Source organism: Lithobates pipiens, unplaced genomic scaffold (genome assembly GCF_037356315.1).
Source record: "Lithobates pipiens isolate NorthernLeopardFrog02 unplaced genomic scaffold, aLitPip1_a1.2 Scaffold_3, whole genome shotgun sequence".
In the NCBI taxonomy this organism is placed as follows: domain Eukaryota; kingdom Metazoa; phylum Chordata; class Amphibia; order Anura; family Ranidae; genus Lithobates; species Lithobates pipiens.
In genome coordinates this window covers 40,910,174-40,937,669 of record NW_027507790.1, presented here as the reverse complement: position 1 = coordinate 40,937,669, position 27,496 = coordinate 40,910,174, and the positions used below count along the sequence as shown (strand labels likewise).

At 43.7% G+C, this 27,496-nt stretch overlaps 1 protein-coding gene across 1 annotated transcript in view; it reads right to left on the bottom strand.

The window, feature by feature from the left end:
* The window catches only part of RAB36 (RAB36, member RAS oncogene family), a 50,368-nt gene that overhangs the window by 15,436 nt on the left and 7,436 nt on the right, over positions 1 to 27,496 (bottom strand). The window contains exons 3-7 of the mRNA XM_077461531.1: positions 23,982 to 24,047; positions 21,472 to 21,573; positions 17,818 to 17,882; positions 17,623 to 17,674; positions 15,801 to 15,882 (exon numbers count right to left, since the gene is read on the bottom strand). Coding sequence (XP_077317657.1) covers positions 15,801 to 15,882; positions 17,623 to 17,674; positions 17,818 to 17,882; positions 21,472 to 21,573; positions 23,982 to 24,047 — 367 coding nt within the window. The remainder of the gene's footprint in view (positions 1 to 15,800; positions 15,883 to 17,622; positions 17,675 to 17,817; positions 17,883 to 21,471; positions 21,574 to 23,981; positions 24,048 to 27,496) is intronic.

Sequence of the window (27,496 nt, the reverse complement as noted above, 5' to 3'; positions counted from 1 at the left end):
GATCAAGAAGCATGCAGAATAAATAGATGATGTGTTCCTGACCACCTATTTGAATTCTGGTCAATTGTAAGGGTATAAACCAAATCAGCAGCTAGCATCTTATATAGTTTGTCCCCCTCTTATACTTTGGATGAGTCTACCATACATCAATGATGAGCTGTTTCAAGGAACTGAGTATGATATACATACAGTATGTCCTGCTCTCTGTGAGCTCATTATTAAGTGTTTCACAAGTCTAATGCCCTGTACACACGGTCGGACTTTCCGACGCAGAATGTGCAATCGGACTTTGTTGTCGGAAATTCCGATTGTGTGTGGGCTCCATCTGACTTTTTTCGGTCGGAATTTGCGACATAAAAAGTTTGAGATCTTGTTCTAAAATTTTCCGAAAACAAAATCTGATCGTTTAAATTCCGATCGTGTGTATACAATTCCGAAGCACATGCATGCTCAGAATAAATTACCAGACAAAAGCTATTGGCTACTGGCCTCTTTATAGTCCCGTCGTACCTGTTGTACGTCACCTCATTCTGATCGATTGGATTTTCTGACAACTTTGTGCGACCGTGTGTATGCAAGGCAAGTTTGGGCCAAAATCTGTCAGATAAAATCAGACGGATTTTGTCCCGTGTGTGTACAGGGCATTAGGTTGGTGATACAAGGTTAGCAAAAAGACTTAAGCCTCGTACACATGATTGGACTTTCCGACAACAAAATCGTTGAATTGTCCGAAGGGTGTTTGCTCAAACTTGTCTTGCATACGCACAGTCACACAAATGTTGGTCCACAATTACGAACGTAGTGACATACTAGAAGTACTACGTGGTTTTTCAGCTCTTTAGCACCACCCTTTGGGCTCCTTATGCTAATTTTGTGTTAGTAGAAGTTTGGTGAGTGTTGATTCGCGCTTTTCTTTTCGCGTTTTTCATTTATCAGTTTTAATTTCGTTTCTGAACGGCCGTTCGTCAACCAGACATGTTGCGGAAACGGAAGAGCTAACGTGTTATTTATTATTGGAATTTGTGTTATTGCCTTGATATTTTTTTTTGGATGAATAGTGATTTGATGTGGTATATTATCTATATTTTTGGATGCATAGAATGCACTTTTTGGTTATTTTCTATTGGAAGATAGCATGTCTATTTTGTTTTTTAATGCACAATAAAAAAATGGTGTAGAATAATACTTGGCTATGTGTTTTACTTCAAATGACAGTTTGGAAGTAGGCAGTTACATTTAAAAAAATACAATGTAAAATTGACAGGGGACACCAACATAGTTGTAGCTTTGTTCTTAAAAACTACGGCATAATGGTGTTGTGGTAACTTGCACAAATGAAAAAAAAACAAACATAATAATGTTATTCTTGATATCCCTAGAAAAAATAAGCCTTTGAAAATTTGTTTGCAAAAACTCCATCATTATCACCAGCAAAGCAGCTTCATTATTATCCCATTAACCTCCCTGGCGGTATGATTCAGTCTGGATTTAGGTGCTGAAAGCGGTACAATTATTTTGCATGGAAATTTGGCGTCTTATAAAGTAGTCCTGTAATTCTTATGAATAACGCTCTTAAATCTGTTCAAACCAGAGTCTAGCAGGCATCCCAGGTATGATAAAGTTTATAATATAATAAAGAATAGTAAAAAATATTCAATAATGTAATCAAATCCTAAAACACCGAAAAAGGGACACTTTTTGGTTGCTATGGACCATCTCCAAATTCCAGGCAGTAAAAACAGTATTTATAATATAAAAGTGCATGCAGGGTACTGCACAGACCGCTAGGGACAAAGGGGGTGTGTAATTTAGTAATACAGTACTGTAATCTGTAAGATTACAGTGCTGTGTGTGTTTTGTGTACTTTTACTTTTTAGAATTTGTCACCGTTCTCCGCTCCCGTGCGCCGTAACGCCGCAGGGAACGGAGCTCGGCGGTATTCAGCACTGTGAATCGAGCGGAGGACGGCTCGATCACACAGCGCGGAGGACATCGCTGGATCCAGGGGACAAGGTAAGTAACTCTCACTGTGTCCTCCCCTGCATCCAGCGATACGATCCCGAGTCTGGCTCAGGGTTACCGCTCCTATCAGTAAAATCCTAACCCGAGCCAGACTCGGGATTACCGCTGGGGGGGTTAAAGAAGAAGAGAAAGTGCGCTGCATTTGTAGATTTCATAATCTGCCTCGTCACAAATTTTAATTCTCCATTGCGAACGCTAGTTTACAAGACTGACTGCTTCTGCCTCGTCCTTGCTTCTGAGCATGCGTGTTTGTACTTAGGACTTTAGTCTGACAGATTTGTGTACACGCGATCAGAAAGTCCAACAACACACATTTGTTGGCGGAAAATTTGAGAACATGCTAGCCAACATTTGTTGGCGGAAAGTCCGACAACAATTGTCCGATGGAGCATACACACGGTCGGATTTACCGCCAACAACCTCACATCCAATATTTCCTGTTGGAAAATCTGATCGTGTGTACGCGCCATAACAGATTCCTTCATCCACACAAACGAAGTGGATGGAGGAATCCCCCTTGCCAAGACATTGTGTTTTGACAGCGGGATTTGTTGATGTCAGAATACACTGATCAGTTCCTGCAACCGCTGATCGACAAAAGTATTATAACTTCTCTTTGACAGAAGTCGATCAAGCGATTGACTTATGTTGAGCAGAGACTGGCACGTCCCTGCTAAACCAGACAAATTTTGATCGTATATAGCCTGCTTTATCTGTATGCTACATGAATGATTCAAAGCGTGTGATTACACTAGTTTGCATGTGTTATCAGGGGCGCTCGGCTAAACATACAACAAAAGGTTATAGACAGGCTTAGCTTCAGTACAACCAGCGTGCCCATACAAAGATCGAAATTCAGCCAGTTCCTGCTCAACAGGCTGAATTTCGATCCGTTCACGACCAGCTTAAGCCAATAGCATGTGTGCTCCACACACACAACCTTTCGGTGAGAATTTGTTTGTCCATTGAAGCCATGTTTAGTAGCCATGCTTTCCTGGAATTTATCCATACAGTATATGATGATCATTTTTGAAGCAGAATATTTGGCAGCAATACCCTTGTGGATTACAACTGATCAGAATGGTTTAATTCTCAGATAGCTGCTCAAGACCACATTGTCTATTTTTTCTGCATGTTTCTTGATGTTGCACCTAGAGAACTTTTCCCTTTGATGTACTGAATAATATATAATATTTTAAGTGATGTGGTTATTTTCATTTTAATTGTCTTTAGAAGTTGGTCCTTTGCAGACTATGAGTATACATATCCCTAGAATAAATAATAGTGTGATTGGACATCTCAAGAATAGGAAAAAAATAAGGAGAAGTGAGAGTACTGGATTTAGAGAAAGGGGAAATAGAGAAAAAGTTAAATAAAATGTATGTATATATAAATTGGCGGAATAATGATGTTGTGTTTATATTTATTGATTTTGTATTCGATGTGAAAAATGGAATAAAGAATATTTAAATAAAAAAAATACATATCTTTGTAACGAATATTGAATACATTTTGTATTGGATTTGGATATTGGATTTTTCAATTTATAACCGTTGAATTCTGAATTTAACATTTCTGTGTTGTATTATTGATTTTTTGTCATATTTTGGAATGGAAAGGTTAATTTACAATTATATGTGCGTATGACCCTTAAAAAAATTGCTATCTTCTGGCTGGCGTTAACAGAGATGTTTATTGAAGAAAACAGAAAAATTAGCTTTTTGATACGGTGCTAAAATAATGATTCAAGATATAATGACCATAAAAAAAAAAAAATAGAGAATTTTGTTGGGGAAAATATAATTCAACACTTACATTATTTATTTATTTATTTCCTTTTTTGAGGGGGGGGGGGGGGGTTTATAATTGTCCAGCATTCACATGCTAGCTGGAAAGAAGATGAAGAACACCTCTAAAGCCCCATACACACTATGAGTTTTTCTGTTGAGTTTTTCCTTCAGATTTACCAAAACCATATAATATGAGGTCAAACCTTAAGCCCTTGTACACAGGGTCGGACATTCAGATGGACAATGTCCGATAAGACCGTGTTGTCGGATAATCTGACAGTGTGTGGGCTCCATCGGACTGTTTCCGTCGGAGTATCCGACGGACCAAGTTTTCCAGCTGGGCTATAACATTTTCCAACAACATGATCCGATCTGACTTCGTCCGATCATGTGTAGAGAATTCCGATCGGACAAAGTGCCATGCATGCTGAGATCAAATTCCTAGACCAAAGCTATTGGCTACTAGCCTGAACGTAGTCCCGTCCTAAGGAAATAACGTCATCACGTTAAGTACGATCGGATTTTCTGACAACTTTGTCCGACTGTGTGTATGCAACAGTTTCGGACAAAATCCGTCGGACAAAATCCGACAGATTTGGTTGTCGGAATGTCCAACCGTGTGTACAAGGGCTAAGAGTTTAAATTTGTATGCAATCAGACAGGCCCTCGCACTACATGGTTTTGGTAAACCTGAATAAAGCAGAAAACGGATAGTGTGTATGGGGCTTTAGCGATGCAGTCAAGTGGCATTATGTACTGGAAAGGAGCTCATATTGTGAGACCATACAATAGGTAAAAGTAAAGCATCAGTACAATGCACAATTCGGACAATTACATGGAATTACCATAAGTTAGGCCGCGTACACACGCGCGGACTGTTTGCCCAACTTTGTCCGTCCAACAGTTTCGGCAAACAGTCCGCTCAAACTTAGCATGGACGGACATGGCCACACACGACGGACGAACAGTTTGCTGAAACCGTGCGCGATGACGTGAACGGCACGTACGACGGGACGAAAAATACGACGTCCTATACACTGCATTATAGCTTTCGGCGTGAAAATCCTTTCTGAGCATGCGCGCAACTTTGTTTGACGAACAAGCCTACACACGAGCGGACTGTTCGCTGAAACAAGGTTTCAGCGGACAGTTTTACGGAATTTCCGAAAAACCTTGTCCGTCCAACTGTCCGCTGAAACTGTCCGCTGAAAGCCCACACACGAGCGGACTGTCCGCCCAAACACTGTTCAGCGGACAAAGTTGGGCGAACAGTCCGCGCGTGTGTACGCGGCCTAAGACTTTATTTCCCTTGCTTCTATAGCTTCTCCCGGTGAAGATCAGGGATATCTAGTCACTCTTGCACATTTGATAGTAATTGATTCTATAATTTCAGTGCATTGTCTACAAACTATTCATTTTCTACATCTAACCATGTTCAGAATTTCTTCTTCTGAGTGGCACTTGAAAGCCCGAACAATTTCCCAGTGCATAGCTAATTATTGCTTAACTGACCGGTTTACTTTGGCCAAGGTGGCTGCTAGGCAGAATGAATTCCCTTAACGACAAAGATTAAGTGATTAAGATGTAGATCATTAATTAAAAGAAACAGATTGCTACCTCGGTTCTCTGTAAACCTAAGGCAGATAATGTCTAGAAAGAAGAGGGTTTGACCCAAAACCATACAAAAATATAACTTAACAGTGCTTCCAGTTTGGTAATACAAGCATGTCTATGTTTTCTCTGTGCTGCAACAGTGTGTTATTTACTGAAACCATAGTTTGGGTGCGGTGTCTTAGTGCACAGTTGTGGATCACTCTTTTTGTTTCTGGAGACTGGTGAGGGGCAGATTAGTTGGGTGAGATAATAGGTGCCAATGATGCTCTGTTCTGACCGCTGTTGGTAGTTATATAAATCTTTTTAGCATATCTAAACCCAAGAGCACAAATATAATATTCTGCAACTTACCAGTTCATAGATGTGTTGGCTGCATTGATTTTCAGACTTTTTTTTTTTAACTGGATGATCCTGCCAGTAACGCACTTTCTGTTCTAGGGTGACAATGTGCACCTAACATATTTAGGGGCATAGGGCAAGACTACAGAAGACCTCCTTTTCTCTTTTTCTCCATAAAAAACAGTAGAAGGAGGTGTCCAGTAGTCCTCAGAGGTAGCTGGGAATAATCTAACTGATAACAGTCGGCACAGGCTGTTACCAAAGGAAATTATTAGCTGACAAATTCTGACAGGATCTCCACATATATTTACATACAATTTAATTACATCAGCCTGTCTCAGTATTCAAAGAACAGCAACAGGGAAGAGTTTGCAATGAAATCTGCTCTCATAATCCTAAAAATATAATTGATCCATAGAGCATTGTTTGCTTCTCCCAAGATGGGCCAGTTCACACCAGAACATGGTGCAGGAAACCCGCATTCTGTGCACGTTTCCCAGACCGCATTCAAACCGCACTGTGATCTGCATTGGGTGCCAGTGTTAACCACTTGCCAACCGCGCCAAAGCCCAATGATAGCTACACTGTAGCCGACTAGTTCTGAGAGTGCGTACAGTTTCCTCCTGTGTATGAGCTTCTTGCACGCCATCCGGCAGTGTCCATGACCGCTTGGTCCTCGGGGCCCAGCGAGTCATGGATCAGGGTAAAGGGCCAATCCCAGGGGCCCTTTACCACATGATCGCTCCATTCAATGTCAGCAAACCAGCATCATGTCCGGTTCTCTTCAGTGTCGCCATAGCTTCTCCAAGCTATGGTGTGAGGTGTGCTGCTTTTTTTTATTCCAAGTGCCACATCAGTGCCCAGTAGTGCTGTACAGTGCCTCATCAGTGCCACATCTGTGCCCCATCAGTTCCCAGCAGTGCTGTACAGTGCCCCATTACTGCCACATCTGTGCCCCATCAGAGCCACATCTATGCCCAATCAGTGCCCAGCAATGCTCTACAGTGCCACATCTGTGCCCCATCAGCGCCCAGCAGTGCTCCACAGTGCCACATCTGTGCCCCATCAGTGCTCTACAGTGCCACATCTGTGCCTCAGTAGTGCTTTACAGTGCCTCATCTGTGCAAATCTGTGCCACATCAGTGCCCAGCAGTGCTCTACAGTACCCCATCAGTGCACATCTGTGCCCCAGCAGTGCCCAATAGTGCCACATCTGTGCCCCATCAGTGCTCTACAGTGCCCCATCAGTGCCCAGCAGTGCACATCTGTACCCCATCAGTGCTCTACAGTGCCTCATCATGTGGATGGGGGAATCCCTCCTGCTGAGCTATTGTATTCTGCTGGCAGGGAGCCCTCCCCGCCGGCAGAATACAATGATCAGTGTTGCAGCTATAGCCGGCGGCACTGATCCTTTCGGGGGAAAACAGACAGGCTGGTTGTACACAAGTCAAAATCAAAATTCAGCTGAATTTTGATTAATGTATAGCCCCAAAGCATGTACGGATATGACAGAGTTAGTGGAGTCAGTCTGCGCATGCTCAGTTTGCAGTGTATTGCTAGAGAGTTTTTTTTTTGGAAGAGTGCATGTGATCACCAAAGGGCCAATCAGCACTGTCCAGACAGATGGTCAGGGGACCTGCCTTGTGATAGGACAACCAGTGCAGTATGAAAACTCCTCCTACAAGCTTTAACCAGACACTGACAGAAGTTGCAAGACTGCTATATACTTCTGATGAGAAAAGGTATTTAGCAGTTTATATTTACTAAAATAATTGCATTTCTATATTCTGTGTACTGTGGGAGACCAGATATAGTGAATGCAGGGTCCTGGGTTTAGTAACACTTTAAAGTGGAAGTAAACCCATCGATTTAAACAGTTAAAAAAAAAGGCATGCCGGGAATGCTAACTGCACATTGGCTGTGCTCTCAGCCAAACTATCAAACCATCCAATGGCTGGTGTCATAACGAATCACATGTGCAGCACCATAGCAGTTGAAGATTAAACAGAGGCAAAGATGGCAGCTTCCTTGGCTGAAAATGATAGGGGAGTTTACTTCCACTTTAAGTTGCTTCTTTCCTGTCACCAAGAACAGGAAATTATAGGAAATCTGTCCAAAAGAAGCACAAACAGCAATAAAGCACCTTTCCTGACAGACTCCATGGCAGCCTACGTATGGGTTAATCCCGCCTCTCATACCTCATAGGACCCCACTCCCATAAATCTTTGCTTCTGAACAGAGACTGTGTTCCTTTTTTGTCCTCCTCCTAGGACCAAGGTGTTTGCTTACCTTATGAAGAGTTCCGGTCCAGTCTTGTTTGCACGAAGATCTTGAGGGTGGTTATGGATTCCAGCAGACCCAGCTATTAGCCGGGTGGAGACGGGCGATATATGCGATGCCATGAAGAGCTTACTAACCTGCCATTGGCAGACAAGCGGCAATTTGGCCATACATCCTTTGCTATTAGCAGGAGGCCTCTGTTTTGATGTCTCGTTCGTGCAGTGGGTGGAGTACCCCCAGTCAGGATGGATCGGGATCGTGCCGTGGCGGTATCGTAATGATTTAATCATTTATCATTATGGCAGCCTGTTTTTGTGTGTTGTTTGTCATCTCCTTTTTTTCCATTTCCTGGTACGTATGGCGGCTGGAGCGCATCTGCGTTCCAGTCCGCCGCCTCTTCCGCTCGTTCTGCGCAGGCGCGTGCCTCGTTCGGATCGAGGCTTGGTCCGAACGTGCGCAGTTTTCGGAAGACGGCGGTGATCGCGCATGCGCGTGAACTCCGCTGACCGACGCCGGGGGGCGTGGTGACGTCACCATCGGCGCCAACATTTAAATAGCTGTCAGATACAGCTATGGTTGGGATTGCTCTGCGGGAGAACGGCGGCTTTCCGGTGTGCTGTGTGTCTTGCTTGGAGGTATGTTCTGTTCGCCAGTAAGCTCTACTATTTGATTCCTGTTGGATGCTTATGGTGTTTTCGAATCTCTCCAGCATACAGACTTTTTCTTTATGGACGTATCATCGGCCCCCAGTGGCCAACCCTTACGCTGCAGGTAGGAATATTATTTCCTTCTGCTGGTTTTATTTTGGGTAATTACTTTTGTTTTTTCTTGCTGTAGTTTTTTTCTTTTCTATTTAGCCCTTCTAGGTCTGAACGTCATTTATCGGCACGCAAAGATACTGACCAGTCTAGGTTAGAACATCGTCATTCTACGTCAAGTTCTAGACGCTCTAGATCACCCTCCAGACACCATAGAGATCGGTCAAGATCTGGATCTGTTCGACATTAAACCCACCGTTCCAGCCGCTCAGAGAAAGCCTGCTGGGGTTGTAAATCTCACGTTCCAGAGGGTAAATCTCTCAGTGAGTCTTGTTATTCCAGAGCTATGAAGGAAAGAGGAGCTGGAGACCAGCAAGTGGAAGCATTGGTCAGGAAGGTGGTTCAAGAGTCTCTGAACAAAGTAGAGTCTGATCGGATGTTTAATCCTCCTTCCGTTACAGCTCCAGTCGATGTAGACGCAGACCCTGTAATTCCGGGTCCCTCCAGACACCGTGTCTCTCCAAGTGAGTCTTCGGACAGTGAGATTGATGAATCAACTGCAGGTTTTGATTTTTCTCTTGTTCCGCAGCTGGTCAGAGCGGTCAAGGATGCTCTAAAATGGGAAGAGCCAGTTGAAGCACCCTCTAAACAGAGGAAGTACTTTAAACACCTTAAGAAGGATCACCCGAATTTCCCCTTCTTGGATGAGCTCGTGAGATTATTTCAGACGAATGGGGAAAAGTGGAGAGGAAGAACTCCTTGATTTCCAAGATTGCCAAAATGTACCCGTTTAAAAGTGAAGACGTTAAATATCTGGATTCAGCCCCTCTTATTGATGCGGCACTAATGCGTCTGGTCAGGCATGTTACACTCCCTCTTGAAAATACCGTTTCGTTCAAGGATGGTTTAGAGAGGAAGATTGACACCGACCTAAAGCGTATTTATATCACTGCAGGCATGGCCTGTAAGCCAGCTCTGGCTCTTGCAGCATTATCTAAAGCCATGGAGTCTTGGACGGATGATGTTGGTGCGGCTTTGGGAAGCTTTTCGGAAGAACTTATCCGGAGTTCACCAGTACATGAACTGAAGTTAGCATCAGTCTTTTTGGGAGAAGCATCCCTTGATATTATCCGCCTAGTGGCACGTGTCATGCTCTCCTCAGTTACTGCAAAGCGCGCTTTGTGGCTTCGTCTGTGGGTTGCAGATCCTGCCTCTAAACAGGCATGGTGTAAGATTCCCTTTGAGGGGCCCTCCCTCTTCAGGAATAAGCTTGATTCTGCCATTACCCGTGCTACTGGAGGTAAATCAGGGTTCTTACCCCAGGATCGTCGCCTCTTGAGTTAGAGGAAAGTTCAGCCCAGACAAGAACAAGAGCGTGCTAGAGATGCTCGCCGTTACAGGCCTGGTCGGGAATTTAGGAAGAACTGGAGAGGAACTCAGTCTTCAGGCCAAAAGTCAACTACATCAGGGGGTAGAGAGGCTTCTAAGTCCTTTTGATGTGGGGCCTGTCCAGACGGAGCAAGTAGGGGCTCGGCTACTCCATTTCCGGCATGTCTGGGCAGCCTCGATTCAAGACTATTGGACTGTCAAGACGGTCTCCTCAGGTCATTCCTGGGTGTTCAACAGTCCGCCCATTTATCAGTTTGTTCCTACAATCCTACCACTCGTGGAAGAAAAAAGAAAGGTACTCCTGTCTTACACAGATTCCCTGTTGGCCCAAGGCCCTGCCATTCCGGTCCCAACCAAGGAGAGATTTCAAGGGGTCTACTCCTCCCTTTTTATGGTCCTCAAAAAGAATGGCTCCTGGAGACCAGTCATCGACTTAACGCATCTGAACTCCTTCATCAAGAAGGAAAAATTCAAGATGGAGACATTACTAACAATACATCAGTCAATACAACCAGGCGACTGGTTGATTTCCATAGACTTGAAGGATGCTTATTTCCATGTTCCGATCGCAAAAGAGTTTCAGAGGTACCTTCGGTTCGCAGTGGGCCAATTACATCTTCAATTTGTATGTCTCCCGTTCGGGCTTACAACATCACCTTGAGTGTTTTCGAAGCTCTTACTGGCTGTGGTAGCACTAATCAGGATCAAAGGTATACGATTACACCATTACCTAGACGATCTACTGTTGCTTTCCCAAGACAGAGAACAGCTACTGTTACATCGAACTCAAGTCATCTCGACACTCACGGAATTCGGTTGGCTGTTGAACCGGGAAAAAAGTCATTTGGACCCAACTCAGTCTTTGATTTTTCTCGGAGCCCAGTTCAACATGGTAGAAAGTACCATTTCCCTGCCGGTGGAGAAAATTCCAGTGATCCGAGACAGGATTCAGCTGGCATTGCATTCTCCTCTTCTCAGAGCCTCGCAGTGCCTCAAGATAATTGGCACTATCCCCCATGATAAAGTGGGCACAATGAAGGATGCGTCCTTTTCAGAAGGGTCTTCTTCTACAATGGGACCAGGGGTCTCGAGACCATCTGGTCAGGATAACCCCCTCCATGCGGGAGAGTCTCTTCTGGTGGCTCCAACGAAAGAACCTCCTCAATTGCCATTCCATAGCTCCCGTCTCTTGGATCACAGTAACGACGGACGCCAGCAACAGGGGCTGGGGCGCCCTGTGTCTGTCAGAAATAGCCCAGGGCGTATGGGAATTTCCAGCCCAAGACGTAGTTTCCAATGTTCTAGAGCTTTGTGCTGCTCTCCGTGCTCTTTAAGCCTTTTCTCACCTGATTTCGGGGACCTCGGTTCTCCTAAGGATGGACAACACGACAGCAGTATCTTATATCAAGAGACAAGGAGGCACCCGCAGTCTCTCTCTGCTGAAGGAAGTAAGCCCTATCATGTCTTGGGCTCAGATGAACTTGTCAAATCTGACGGCGGTTTATCTCCCCGGAATTCAGAATGTCCAGGCGGACTTCCTCTCAAGGTTCTCCCTGGACAACAACGAGTGGTCTCTCCATACCGAGATATTCACATGGATTCTGTCTCTGGGGATCCTGCCAGAAGTGGACCTGTTTGCCTCCCCATGCAATTTCAAGCTAGAGAAATATTATACGAGGTGTCGTTGTCCCCAGGCCTTCGGTATGGATGCACTGACGGATCAATGGAGGTTTCGCACGGCTTATGCCTTTCCCCCAGTTCCGGTCATCCTGCGATTCCTTTCAAGACTCAGGTGGGAGAAAGTCAAGGTGGTGACAGTTGCTCCATTTTGGCCCAACAGGCCGTGGTTTCCGCTCCTAATGCAGCTGAGTTTTCGGGATCCAGTTCCTCTCCCTTCCAGGGCAGATCTCCTGCTACAGGGAACATCTCTTCACCCATGCCCGGCCCATCTTCCTCTGATGGTCTGGTTCTTGAAAGGGGAAGGTTGGAAGCATTAGGATGTCCAAGTACTGCTATCGCTACTCTACTGAACGCTAGAAGGCCAGGTACTAATAAGGTCTATCAAAGAATCTGGGCTAAGTTTGCTGACTATATTTGTTCCGTTGGCAGTTCCTGTAGTGATCCGAAGATTCAAGACATTTTGGGTTTCCTACAGACAGGACTAGACCTGTCACTATCAGTGAGTTCCTTACGAGTTCAAATTTCGTCAATTTCTGCATTTACTGGCGTTTCCTGGGCCAAACACCGTCTTAGGCCGCGTACACACGGGCGGATTGTCTGCCCAACTAAGTTCGTCAGACAATCCGACAGACAGTCCGTTCAACTTTTGAATGAACGGACTTGACCACACACGATGAACAGACAGTCCGCTGAAAACTTGCGCGATGACGTGTACAGCACGAACGACGGGACTAGAAAAACGACGTCCAATACACTGCAATGCAACCTTCGGCCGTGTAAATCCTTTCTGAGCATGCGCCATACTTAGTCCGTCCAACTTGCCTACACACTAGCGGACTGTCCGCTGAAACCAAGTTTGGACGGACAAAACCAAGTTTGGACGGACAAAATTACGGAAATTCCGAAAGACAAAGTCCGTCAGACTGTCCGCTGAAAAAGTCCGCTGAAGCCCACACACGAGCGGATTGTCCGCTGAAACACGGTTCAGCGGACTAAGTTGGGCAGACAATCCGCCCGTGTGTACGCGGCCTTATCAGACAAATTTTCAAGGGAGCAATAAGACTCAGACCCCAGAAAAAAACAAGATTCTCCAAGTGGGATCTTCCTTTTGTCCTGGATTTCTTTTCAGAGGAAAGGCCTGAGCATATGGTTCAATCATCTATCAAGGCTCTTTCTCTCAAAGCTGCCTTCCTGGTGGCCATAACATCGGCCAAGAGGGTCTCCGAGATCAGCTCTCTGGGCTGCAAAGAACCCTTTCTGACGTTCTTTACGGATCGTGTGGTCTTGGTTCCCATGTTAGGGTCAAATCCTAAGGTCACATCTGTATTTCATGAGAACCAGGAGATTGTTCTTCCTACTTTTCGGACTTCCGGAGATTCTAACATTCATCCTTTAGATGTTGGAGAAGTTCTAAAACAGTACTTAGAAACCACAGCTCCCTTTCGGACTTCTGACCATCTCTTTGTTTACTTCCATGGAAAGAATAAGGGATTGCGTGCTTCTTCAAGAACCATTGCAGCTTGGATTGTTCAGGCTATTCAAGGGGCTTATAAAGCTAAGGGTTTGGCTCCTCCAGAGGCAGTGACAGCTCATTCTACCAGGAGCGTTTCAACATCATGGGCGGCTGCTCGTCATGTTTCTCCAGAAGTGATCTGTAAAGCTGCCTCATGGTCATCAATTAATACCTTTATGACACATTATTGTGTTGAGCCGGCTTCTTTATCTTCGGTTAATTTTGGTTTACATGTCTTATCTGTTGAAGGTGCCAATTAAACCTTTTTTTCTGTTAACCAGCAATTTCCCACCCGGATGTGTATGGCTAGTTATTTCCCATACGTAGGCTGCCATGGAGTCTGTCAGGAAAACGGAAAATTTATATCAAATACTTACCGTAATTTTCCTTTCCTGATGGACTCCATGGCAGCAGGAGTTCCCTCCCATTTGCTGGAGTAGGCTAAGTTACGGAACACAGTCTCTGTTCAGAAGCAAAGATTTATGGGAGTGGGGTCCTATGAGGTATGAGAGGCGGGATTAACCCATACGTAGGCTGCCATGGAGTCCATCAGGAAAGGAAAATTACGGTAAGTATTTGATATAAATTTTCCGTTTTGTTTGTAGAGTGATGAAGGGTTGAAAGCTAAGCTTTTCTACTTTTCTAAGATTTTCAGTGTTACATAGTGCACTCTGTTCTCAAAAATGAAGTTAGCATACTGGATTTCTGGCAAAATCAACAAGTTTTTTTTTAAATCTGTACTTGCTTAGTATTTTTATATATACCGTATATACTCGAGTATAAGCCGAGATTTTCAGCCTCTTTTTTGAGGCTGAAAGTGCCCCCCTCGGCTTATACTCGAGTCATCGCTGTCTGCCTGCTCGATCAGCGTGTCGAGCAGACAGACAGCGGACATTCTACCCTTCAAACGCCGCGCCTCCGCCTCCGCCTTCGCCTGTGATAGGCGGAACACTGAATTTCCCAGCAGCCTGTGTTCCGCCTATCACGGACATCGTCTCATCCTCGTACTACGGACGAGGATGAGACGATGTCCGTGATAGGCGGAACACAGGCTGCTGGGAAATTCAGTGTTCCGCCTATCACAGGCGAAGGCGGAGGCGCGGCTTTTGAATTTTAGAATGGCCGCCGAGGCGCCGACGAAGAGCGGCGATCCTGGCAAGGCACGGGACGGAGGCAAGGCAAGGCACGGCACGGGACGGGACGGAGGCAAGGCACGACACGGGACGGAGGCAAGGCACGGCACGGGACGGAGGCAAGGAGGCAAGGCACGGCACGGGACGGAGGCAAGGAGGCAAGGCACGGGACGGAGGCTCGGGACACAGGCTCGGGACACAAGTAGGCTGGACACACACACACACACACACACACACACACACACACACACACACACATGGACACACACACACAGGGATGGATGGATGGATGGAGACACACACACACAGGGATGGATGGATGGAGACACACACACACAGGGATGGATGGATGGATGGAGACACACACACACAGGGATGGATGGATGGACACACACACACACAGGGATGGATGGATGGATGGACACACACACACACAGGGATGGATGGATGGATGGACACACACACACACAGGGATGGATGGACGGACACACAGGGATGGACGGACACACAGGGATGGACGGACACACACACAGGGATGGACAGGCATGTCTCACCCTCGGCTTATACACGAGTCAATAAGTTTGCCAGTTTTTTTGGGGGTAAATTGGGGGCCTCGGCTTATATTCGGGTCGGCCTATACTCGAGTATATACGGTAATATTAAATGATACATATTTGTTTTACAAAAATCATGAGGAAATGTGCAAGTATTACAGACATGCACTGCATGCGTGTTTTTTTTTTTTTTGTATTTTTTTTTTCCTTGACATACGCTTTTTCTCCCAGCACCTCCTGTGTGCCAAGGTGGAACACGGGGCCACTGGTGCAGGAAGTGAGAAGAGGGGACACAATCAGCAATAAAAGCCTGATAGGTTGGAAGCCTTCCACACCCTAAAACTAGAACAGCAGTTTTGGCTATACTTGGGCTTTAACAATGCTGCCATGCCTCCTCCTTTGCATTGTCCTCTCAAATTCATAGGATTAAATCTCGACAAAAGTAAGAAAAGACTTTGTTTGAAGGATGGTACATCAGCAGTACTGCTAATGTTTGTGTACAGGAAAAACATGAACTCACAAAACTACATTTCACGTTACTGTTTGTGTTCTATCCGACATGTACAGTGCATTTATCAATTCCATTACAAAGGCGCTATTGTGTGGGCAAATCTCAGCATAATTACAATGCCAACATGCAATACCTGAATTCCTGTATAAAGCAAAGTAAACATCCCAAACATTTACATGATGCTGAAATGAGCCAAACCATAGACCTTTTTACTCACCAATGTGTCTTTTTTAGCCCCAACAAGGTATATGGAGCATGAATCAGGTTCATTTTCTCTTAGAGCATCCTGCAGCCAGTGCCTGAAATCAGTAAGAGCATTGCTTGAATACTTACAGAAAACCTACCTAAGTATAAAATACTTATTTAATCCAGTACTGTCAGTGCAGGGCTAGACCTGTGGGTACTGTAATATCAGGTATATTTCTATTTAAGCATCTTGGGCACCTGGGATGCTCATGAGCTCTGATAAGCAGAAACTCTGTGGTTGGCCAACTACTGTAATGTAATGCAATGTAATGTAATGTGAACACACGGCCGGAATTTCCGATGGAAACAGTCCGATGGGAGCTTTTCATTGAATTTTCCGACCGTGTGTATGCCCATCGGTCTTTTTCTGTCTGCATTTCTGACGGTCTTCAGATTGAGAGCCTGCTCTTAATTTTTCAGACGGAAAACCTTTCTATCGGATTTTTCGATCGTGTGTATGCAATTTCGAAACGCAAAATTCCGACGCATGCTCGGAAGCATTAAACTTCCCTTTTATAAAGCCGTCGAACGTGTTGTATATCGCGGTGTTATTGACCATCGGAATTTGGTGTAACCGTGTGTAATTTTCTAGCAAAAAAATAATGATTTTAACTTGAAACCAACAAATGTCAGAAAAAGGTTTAGTGTTTAAGTGGTTAAACTTCCCTCATTTACACACCAAAGTGTATTCCTTTGATCTAAAAGACAAATTGTTACAATGTTTACACTTAGTTCCACTGCTAAAGAATGTTGTGATTCTTGGCAGACTGCCCTTTTTTTTCCCCTCTCTTTTGATGGCTGTCAGCTTTAGCAAAGCAGAGCAGAGCAGAGAGAATTCTCTGCATAGAAAGAATCGGGAAATACTTTGTCAAGATCGAAACAGGGAAAAATCGCGATAACGATTCTTAAGGATTAATCGTGCAGCTCTAGGACAGGGGTCTCCAAACTTTCTAAACAAAGGGCCAATTTAATGTTCTTCAGACTTTAGGGGGGTGGACTGTGGCCAGTGGGAGTAGAAAATGTCATGGTGTCAGTAAACAATGCCGCATCTGTGGCAGGAATCATTTCCCATCAGTGGTGTCAGGGGAGAAATAATGCCCCATTGTTGGTGTCAGTGGGAGGAATCGTGCCCCATCATTGGTGTCAGTAGGAGGAATAGTGCCCCATTCATTGATGTCAGTTGGAAAAATAGTACCCCATTATTGGTGTCAGTGGGTGGGAGGGTGCACAACATTGGTATCAATGGGAGGTATAGTCCTTGTTGGTGTCAGTGGAAAGAATTATGCCCCCATTAATAGTGTTAGTAGGAGGAATACTGCCCCAAAGACTGGATAAAGGCAAGAAGTTTGGAGACCACTGGTTTAGGAGGTTAGAAAGGGTTATGTATAATCCACCTATCAAACCAAAAGGATGTGAACATTGAGGATAAGTACACACCACACTTGCATTAAAAACCGTGACAGGTAAGATCTTGGAGGTTAAAATGTGCCACTTTAAAGGGAAGGTGTGCATGCATGGAATTTCATTGCTGACCCTTCTTCCAAGTCATTAACATGAAACAAGCATGCAGCCAGTTAAGTTAGAACTTCTTATATGCACTCTTGTTAACACTCACTGTTGTTAGTTTATTGGAGCGAATGGGTCAGCCTAACATTTTCAAAAAATAAGCCCATCGGTGACAACTAAAACATTTCACTCAGCATAAATTTCCTTTAAAAAAAAAGATATCACATAACAAGATATTGTATGTCTGCTCGTAATCTCTTGGGGCTGCCCACATAATAGGTACCTACCTAGTGTGCTCAAGGGTTTGAATGTCACCCAGATCAAAAGCAGTAATAATCACTAAAAGAAGAAAAAAAAAAACAATCTTTACAACATTAATTTATTGATGCAAACCAGATTAAATATAGAACATCTGGATGATGGGACACAAAGAAACTACTCATTGTAATTTGGATGATTCTGCATTTATTCTGTAATCTAACCTTGTGCTCCTCTGTAATATGCCGATGCAATGCATTTGAACTTCTCTTGTCCAGCTGTGTCCCAGCTTAAGAAAAAAAAGGACAATATTAATTATTACAGTGTTACCGAGAAAATTGTGTTATAAACCTCTTAGCGCCAGCGCCTCTTGGCCCTTTAAGGGGTTTATGATGCCAGGAGGCGGGGCATGACTTAAGATCATGTGACCCCCATGACTGGCTGTCACGGTGGTCACGTGGTCCAAAAACTCCCAACTGCAAAGAGCAATCATAGCTTTTGGTTAGGCGGCATCAACTGTGCAGCATGCGTGCTCTTGGCACAGGCATATAGGCAACAATTCATGCAAATATGCGGCCCCTTGGCGCTAAGGACCAGGCGCCGAGAGGCCCCATATTTGTACCCATCTGTACCCATCTGCTGTACCCATCTGCAGCAGCACTGCTCTTCTCTCCCCTCTTCTTACAGGAGGTTCAGTAGCAGCAGGGGCCATTGGCTGTACAAATTGCAAAGTGAGGGGGCGGATCAGCGGCAGGCATTTGTGAAAACTGCCAAAAACTGCACAGGATTCAGAATTTACATGATTGCGTTATCTCTGAGCATCTCAGTGCAGAAAGATACTGCCATATTTCTAAATAGAAAAGTAGATGCATCATTGTCAGAGAAAAAAAAAACAAGCTCCCAGAGAGATACAGTGCCTTGAAAAAGTATTCATAACACTTGAAATTTTCCATATTTTCTCATGTTACAACCAAAAACAGAAACATATTTCATTGGGATTTTATGTGATAGACCAACACAAAGTGATACATAATTATTAAGTGGCAGGAAAATGATAAATGGTTTTCAAAAATTTGTACAAATAAATATGTCAAAAGCGTGACGTGCATTTGTATTCAGCCCCCTTTACTCTGATACCTCTAACTAAAATCTAGTGGAACTAATTGCCTTCAGAAGTCACATATGATTTATTGAGTAGAAAAAACACACAACAATTTAATGAAGCAGGACAAACCAATTGTGTACCTCAAAGATAAGTTAAAAGAGACAACGTTGTCATACTTAAAGCGGAGGTCCACCCTAAAATGGACCTCCGCTCATCTGATCCCTCCCCCCCTCCGGCGCCACAATCGGCACCTTTCAGGGGGGAGGGGGGTGCAGTTACCTGGATAATCCAGGTAACTGCACCCACTTCCGGGCTAGCTGTCTGCGGAACGAGCGTAGGTTACGCCCCCGTTCCGCAATGCCCCGCCCCCTTCAGCAAGTGCCCCGCTGCCTGCTGGGAAACACACAGCTCCCAGAGGCAGCGGGGACCGTCCGGATTGCGCCGCGCGGCTCGCGCATGCGCAGTAGGGAACCGGGAAATGAAGCCGAAAGGCTCCATTTCCTGATTCCCATACCCAAGATGGCGGCGGGACCCGGCAGCCGAGCGAGCGATCGGCTTCGGGTGCCGACATCGCGGGCGCGCTGGACAGGTAAGTGTCACTATTTAAAAGTCAGCAGCTGCAGTATTTGTAGCTGCTGGCTTTTAAAAAAAAAAAAAAAAAAAACGCGGAGTCCCGGTGGACTCCCGCTTTAACCACTTCAATACAGGGCACTTTCACCCCCTTCCTTCCCAGCCCAATTTTCAGCTTTCAGCGCTCTAGCGCTTTCAGTGACAATTGCGCGGTCATGCTACACTGTACCCAAATGAAATTGTTATCATTTTGTTCACACAAATAGAGCTTTATTTTGGTGGTATTTATTCACGACTCCGTTTTTTTTTTTTTGCGATATAAGCGCAAAAAAAGCGGAAATTTGGGAAAAAAACAATATTTTCTTTTTTCTATTTGAAAAGAAATCCAATAAAATCAAATTTTGTCATAAATTTAAGCCAAAATGTATTCTGCTACATGTTTTTGGTAAAAAAAATTCCGTTAAGTGTATAATAATTGGTTTGTGTGATCACGGACATATGTACGCAAATGATCATGTACATATGTGTGCAGGTGATCACGTACATATGTGTGCAGATAATCATTGGGACATGTGATTTTAGTGGGACATATGTGGGGGACATGTTTTTATTATTAGGGACATGTGTTTTTATTATTTGGGGACATGTATGTTTTGGGACATGTGTGTTTTGGGGACATATGTGGGGACTGTGTTTGTACTGTGTGGTGTGTTGTGTGTTGACACTACACTGATGATCAGTGAGTAAAAAGCTGTGAAAAGCAGCCCATACTCACTGATCATCAGCCGGCTGCAGCGATCCGCTCTCCTCTCCTCTGCGATGACTTCCGTGTGAGGAGAGGAGAGCCGATTGCCTAGCAACCGGCTGTTTGTTTACATCACATGACGGCCGTGATTGGACACGGCCGTCATGTGATCAGGAGGGCCAATCACAGAGCCCTCCTGCCGATCTGAGATGTGCCGTGTCCGGGTGACACGAGCACATCGGGATCGCGCCGCTGCGCGGGCGCGCGCGCGCGCGATCCCGCTACTCCTGAAGGACGTTCCTGAACGTCCTATCAGGAGCAGGCGGCTCCCACCCGGCCGTATATATACATTGGCCGGGTGGGAAGTGGTTAAAAAAAGTAGAAGGTGTTCCTGTGAGATGAGACCAAATTTAAACTTTGTAGCCTAAAAGCAAAACGCTATGTGTGGCAGAAAACAAACACTGCACTGCATCACCCTGAACACACCATCCCCACCATGAAACATGGTGGTGGCAGCATGATGTTGTGGGGATGCTTTTCTTCAACGGGGACAGGGAAGCTGGTCAGAGTCGATGGGAAGATGGATGGAGCCAAATACAAGGCAATCTTAGAAGAAAACTTGAGACTGGGGTGGAGGTTCACCTTCCAGCAAGACAACAACCCTAAACATACAGCCGGAGCTATAATGGAATGGTTTAGATCAGAGCACATTTATGTGTTAGAATGGCCCAGTCAAAGTCCAGACCTAAATCCAATAGAGAATCTGTGGCAAGACTTGAAAATTGCTGTTCACAGATGCTCTCCATCCTATCTGACAGAGTTTGAGCGATTTTGCAAAGAAGAATGGGCAAAAATGTCACTCCCTAGGCCTGCAAAGCTGTTAGAGACATACCCAAAAAGACTTACAGCTGTAATTGCAGCGAAAGGTGGTTCTACAAAGTATTGACTCAGTGGGCCGAATACAAATGCACACATTTTTCACATATTTATTTGGAAAAAATGTTGAAAACCATTTATCATTTTCCTTCCAATTAATTTCACACTTATGTGCCACTTTGTGTTGGTCTATCACATAGAATACCAATAAAATATATTTACATTTTCCGTTGTAACATGACAAAATTTGGAAAATTACAAGTTCATACTTACACATTACTCAGCATGTTTGAACTTAACATGAATACCATCACTTTACTTTAACAACTTAACATGAATATCTTAATACTTAACATTAATATCTGATTCTAGGATCACTTGTGCCTAATAATATATGGATGCTGAAGAGGTATCTTAAGGAGAAAGGTACAGCTGTGCTTTAAGTAAGGCCCTATAGATTGATAATGATCGGTTAGAAACGACTCCGGTATGACTGTTTAATCCAAACCATGCCTCCTACTGTTTACAGTATTTAGAAGATATTGTGTGCACAGAGCTTTGCAATTTTAAAAGCTGACTTACATCTGAAGGTTAAATGGTACGCCCAAGATTTCAAACCGTTCGATTTCAAAATCAACACCGATTGTTGCTTTATAATCACGGTCAAAGACATTCTTGCAAAATCTGCAGTAAAAGGAACACTCAAAATTATTGTCCTGTAGATACAATTTCAAAAACCCATCCAAAGAATGTCATTTTGTCACACTGGAACAAAAAAAAAATATATATATATATATATACACTTTTCGATTAGATACAAATGTATCAAAACAAAGCACATAGTTAAAATGTAACATCAAATATAATGAAAACAAATCAATGCACAATATCCTAAACCAAGCATTCCAAATGGATTCTTCACTGATTTTACCAGAATGTACTAAAATCTCATTAGATTCAATGGGTCACTGAACGTTAATACCGCCATTGCTCTATGTATTGCCTGTTTAAAGCTAAACTCTGGGCACAAAAACTCATTTAAATCGGTTCCTCGATAGTAACAGAGACTATAAATCCACTTTGTGGGCAGAAATGTGTTTGCATACTCAGATATTGTCATATACAAACAGCAGTTACATCATAACTATGCTGTACATATCCTTTGCAGAGATCAATGCTAACCCACTACAAGCTAGTTTTGGATAGTGGAGAGGGGTTAGAACCCCTATGAGTTTTTATTGCTGTCTGTGTCCCAGTTAGGGAGATTCACCCAGTCTATTTGCCCTATTTACCATTATCATTGAATATAAAATAAAGAAAAATCACAAATTTTGGGTTGTCCCAAGAAAAGTATTAGGGGGTAAATGAGGACACTAGTTCTGGTGACTTGGGGGTCCCGAAGAGATTCCATCAATTTGCAGGGATTTCCTCTCACTTCCCGTTTGCTATGGGACAGGAAGTAAAGGTAAATCTCCCCAATAGGACAAAGATGGCAAAAATAAACCTTACAGGGGTTATAACCCTCCTGTACTGTATCCAAAATAAAAAACAAAAAGTTTTGCTGTGCACAGAGTTCTACTTCACTGTTCTACTTTAAGGTTCACTAACAGTTTTTATTTTGTATCACTTTAAAAATCACAAATATCCCAATTAAATAATCAACTAACCCATATATATGGATAATTGATTTCTCAAAATATATTTTTAGTTCAAGGCTGGTCCACAAACTTACTGATGTATTAACCTGGGAAACAACCCAGCGGTTTAGTTACTCTACTTAACCACTTCTCGCTCGGCCTATAGCAGAATGACGGCTGCGCGGTGGTTCAGTTATCCTGACTAGGCATCATATGACATCCTGCAGGATAACAGCCATCGTGGCAATCGGCGGAGGCTCTTTACCACGTGATCAGCCATATCCAATCACAGCTGATCACAATGTAAACAGGGAGAGCTGTTGATTGGCTTTTCCTCATTCTCGTCTGACAGATGTGAGTAGAGGAGAGCCAATCGGTGGCTCTCCTGACAGGGGGGTCTGTGCTGATTGTTTATCAGCACAGCCCCCCTCCCCTCAGATGCCCCCTTCAGACCACCAGGAAAGACGCCAGGACCACCAGGGAAGCACATAACATGTGGATGGCCAGGTACATCCCCCATGGCCATCCACATGTGCCAACATATGCCCAATCTACTGCCAATCAGTGCGCAGAAATGGGCACTGACTGGCACCAATATGAAAACAAAACAATTCAGTGATGCCCAGCAATGCCACCTATCAGTGTCATCAGTGCCACCCATCAGTGTCATCAGTGCCACGTATCAGTGCCCATCGATGCCCACCTATCAGTGCCCATCCATGCCACCTATCAGTGCCACCCATAAGTACCCATCAGTGCCATCCATAGGTACCCATCAGTGCCGTCTATGAGTGGCCATCAGTGCCGCCTATGATTGCCCATCAGTGCCACCTATGAGTGCCCATCAGTGCCACATAGCAGTGCCACCTATCAGGGCTCATCAGTGCCACCTATCAGTGCCCATCACTGCCGCCTATCAGTGCCACCTCATCAATGTCTGTCAGTGCAGCCATATCAGTGCCCATCATTGAAGAATAAAATGTACTTATTTCCCAAAAAATTAACAGAAACAAAGAAAAATGTTTTTTCCCCCCAAATTTACGGACTTTTTTATTTGTTGCACAAAAAATAAAAATCACAGAGGTGATCAAATACCACCAAAAGACATCTCTATTTGTGGGAACAGAATGATAAAAAAATTGTTTGGGTACAGTGTAGCATGACCGCGCAATTGTTATTCAAAGTGCAACAGCACTGAAAGCTGAAAATTGGCTTGGGCAGGAAGGTGTATAAGTGTGCTGTATGGAAGTGGTTCAATTCTATCCCAAAACATAGACACAAGAAATCTTCCCTCCACCTTCTAAATTGATTCAGGTTTATATTCTGGGTGACCATCTACACCAAAAATTGGAAAATAATGTATATTCCAACCCATGATTTTGTTCTTGATCTGCTGTATGCACCAAATGATACAGATTTAAAAAAAAAACATACCGTAAGCATATTGGAGCTTACCTGTTGATCAGGCTGGTTTTTCCCACATATAGGTCTCCCACCATAACAACTTTAGCCATTTTCAACCTGTAAAATACCACAATTGACAAAACTCCTAATAATTAATGTACACTGCTCCAAGAATCATAGCATGCAAATTAAAACAGGGGTGTCCAACCTGCAGCCCATTTAGAACCTAAATATCGGATGATCATCTTGAGAATTCATTGAGAATTGTTAGTACATCGAACAAGATATTGAGGTGTTCATTTATCAAAAACAGTGTCAAATATCGCACTACTTTTATGTTGCCCTCTTTTACTTTTATAACAAAAAAATACCAAAATATTAAGTTTTATTACTCAAATAGGTACATTATCTATATCAGTGATCGTTTACTTGTGATCTGCTCGACCTTTTCTGCTCATCAGCTATCCATATAGTTAGTGTATTTTATTTGTGGCCCAAGACAAATTTTCTTCTTCCAATGTGGCCCAGGAAAGTTTGGACACCCCTGAACTAAAACATATAATGATAGCTGAAAAACATGTAAAAAGGAATGTAGAGCTCAACCTGCTGGCAGGAGAAGAAAATACTAAATATTCATATGCAGTATAATAGATATGGTAACTGATAAAAATATTATATATATATATATATATATATATATATATATATATTTTTTTTAAATGCATTCAATAAACCCAACCTTTCTAAATATATATATATATATATATATATATATATATATATATTTATATTTATATACTGTATATATACACACAAAACCACTATACATTCACTTTAATCTATGTAAGTGCAAGACATTTAGAAATGCACAAAACGAAATATCAGGAATTTTATATTGCACTGCATATTTGCCAGTCATGTGACATTTACTAGTTTTCCTGCACACTTTAAAGGACTTGTATAGCAGATATTGTGTAGGTCGCTAAGACTTCTGTAGCTTTTTGATTTTCTGCAAAAATCCTCATCTTCTCAGTTACACTCGAATCATAAGAAACAGTGTCAGAATAAACCTGTGGCATCTACTATCAATGACTGCAAATTCTGACTTAAAGTAGAACTATGGGTTATAACCCCTGTCAGATTTTTTTTTTGCCATCTGTGTTCCATTGCGGAGATTTCCCTTCACTTCCTGTTCCATAGCCAAACAGGAAATGAGAGGAAATCCCTGCAAATTATGAAGAACTAATGCTCCCTTTGGGAAATTTCCTCTCTATTACTTTTCTGGGGACAACCCATAATTTGGGATTTTCTTTTAATTTCATTTGCACTGATAATGGTAAACAGGACAAATAGAGAGGGTGATTCTTCCTAACAGGGGAACAGACAGCAATAAAAACTGACAAGTGTTCTAATCACTCTCCACTCTATCCAAAACTAAAGAAAAAAGTTTTGCCTAGTTATACCTGAAAGCGGTATTAAACTCTACTTTTTTTCCCCCGTTTATTACACAGGTACCGAGGTGGTTTATGTCATAATGTGCTAGTATGTACCACATATTTAGCACATTATAACAGACTTACTTGTCAAACAAAGCCTAGATTAAATTACTGCTGACAGGCTGGGAGAGGCATTTATGACAGAAGAGCCCACTAGGGAACAAGATTGGAGGTATTGCCCATTGTGAGCAGCCAGATTCCTTGTTTAATTTTCCTAAAGGTTAAAAAGTGAAACCTGATCACTTAGTATAGGCAACCAAAAAATCCCCCTGTATAAATAACAATAGATTTTTTTTTTCCTTTTACCAAGGCAGTGTGGGTGTTATAGTGGCCCATGGCAGGTGAAGCAGGCTCACCGAGGTGTGAAATGTAATGGGAAGTTGGTCTTCACCTGAGCTTCTGATAGTAGAGATGGTCCAGGCTTTCTTTTCTGCAAACTGACATCAGCTTGCCAATCTCAGAATTGTCCCATTAAGGGGCTGGCTGCAATGGAGAGGCTACAATGCAGAAACTGTTCACAAGGCTGCACATTAGAGAGTAGTCAGATCAAGGCAGTCAGCAGACAAGAAAAGAGGTCAAGTCTGAGTAGGGGTCTAGGTAGTCAGCAAGCAAGAGTAGTTAGGTTAATCTGGGTCAGCAGCATGCAGGAAACTATTATAACACTTTAGCTTCCAGGTAGCTGGTGATGAGACACAGCACTATCCGCTATTTGTCCTCCTCTACCACATTTGGATTATCAATTTTTTTTTTTATGGGGAGAGCAGGTACCTAGTTTTGACAGGTACCCGATCCCACTTCTGCTCAGATCACATATGTGATCTGAGAAGAAGTTCTACTCCCCCTCCATGCCCACAGTCTTCTGGGACACGTCACAGGTCCCATAATGCTGTGGGGCCATTCACAATGCATAGCACGGTGCTTGGGCAGTGGGCAGCTGACTCTGAATCCATAAGCAGTCATACCTGGCTTCCCCACAGTTAAGATACTGGTGCAAGAGACTCGAAGACCGACAAAGAATCAGTCCAAGTAAGGACAGATTTGGATCCCTGGACAGGTAAGTGTCTGTTTATTAAAAATCAGCAGCTACAGTGTTTGCAGCTGCTGACTTTTAATTTTGGTACATTTGACTGAAGATCCTCTTTAAAGCGGAGGTCCACCCTAAAGTGGACCTCCGCTCATCGGAACCCTCCCCCCCTCCGGCGCCACAATTGGCACCTTTCAGGGGGGAGGGGGGTGCAGATACCTGTACAGTACAGGTATTCTGCACCCACTTCCGGGATAGCTCTCTGCGGAAAGGGGCGTATATTACGCCCCTTTCCGCAAGTGCCCGCCCCTTTCCGCAAGTGCCCCGCTGCCTGCTGGGAAACACACAGATCCCAGAGGCAGCGGGGACCGTCCTTATTGCGCAGCGCGATTCGCGCATGCGCAGTAGGGAACCGGGAAATTAAGCTGAAAGGCTCCATTTCCTGATTCCCATACCCAAGATGGCGGCGGCAGCACCCGACATACGATCTACAGATCGGCTTCAGGTGCCGACATCGCGGGAGCGCTGGACAGGTAAGTTTCACTATTTTAAAAGTCAGCAGCTGCAGTATTTGTAGCTGCTGGCTTTTAAAAAAATAAATAAATAATTGCGGAGTCCCGGTGGACTCCCTCTTTAAATACTTGGCCGGTCTGACAGCTATCCTGTTGAATGGAACTTTTGTACTCCAGCAGCTCTTTGGTTTCAAGTGGACTCTATTCTGATTTAAAGATTTTCATCTACAATTTGTTCTGGTGGACATCTATGATGCTGTTATCGGTACAAATCTGAGGATTTTATATCCTCATGAATTTGATTTCTCTGATTCAATTCATGCTATTCGTGGAATTTGAGGTCTATTTATGTATCCATCTTATTAGCCCTCCTGTGGTCCACCTTTGTGAGCGTGCACTTTAGTTTGGGGACTCCGATACTGGGATTCCATCTGCTGACCCCCATTTTTGCTGGTTCAGATCATTGGTTAACATTAGCCAGTGGCAATTTTTGTTCATTCATATACCGTAAATACTCCTGAAGAAGCTGAACAA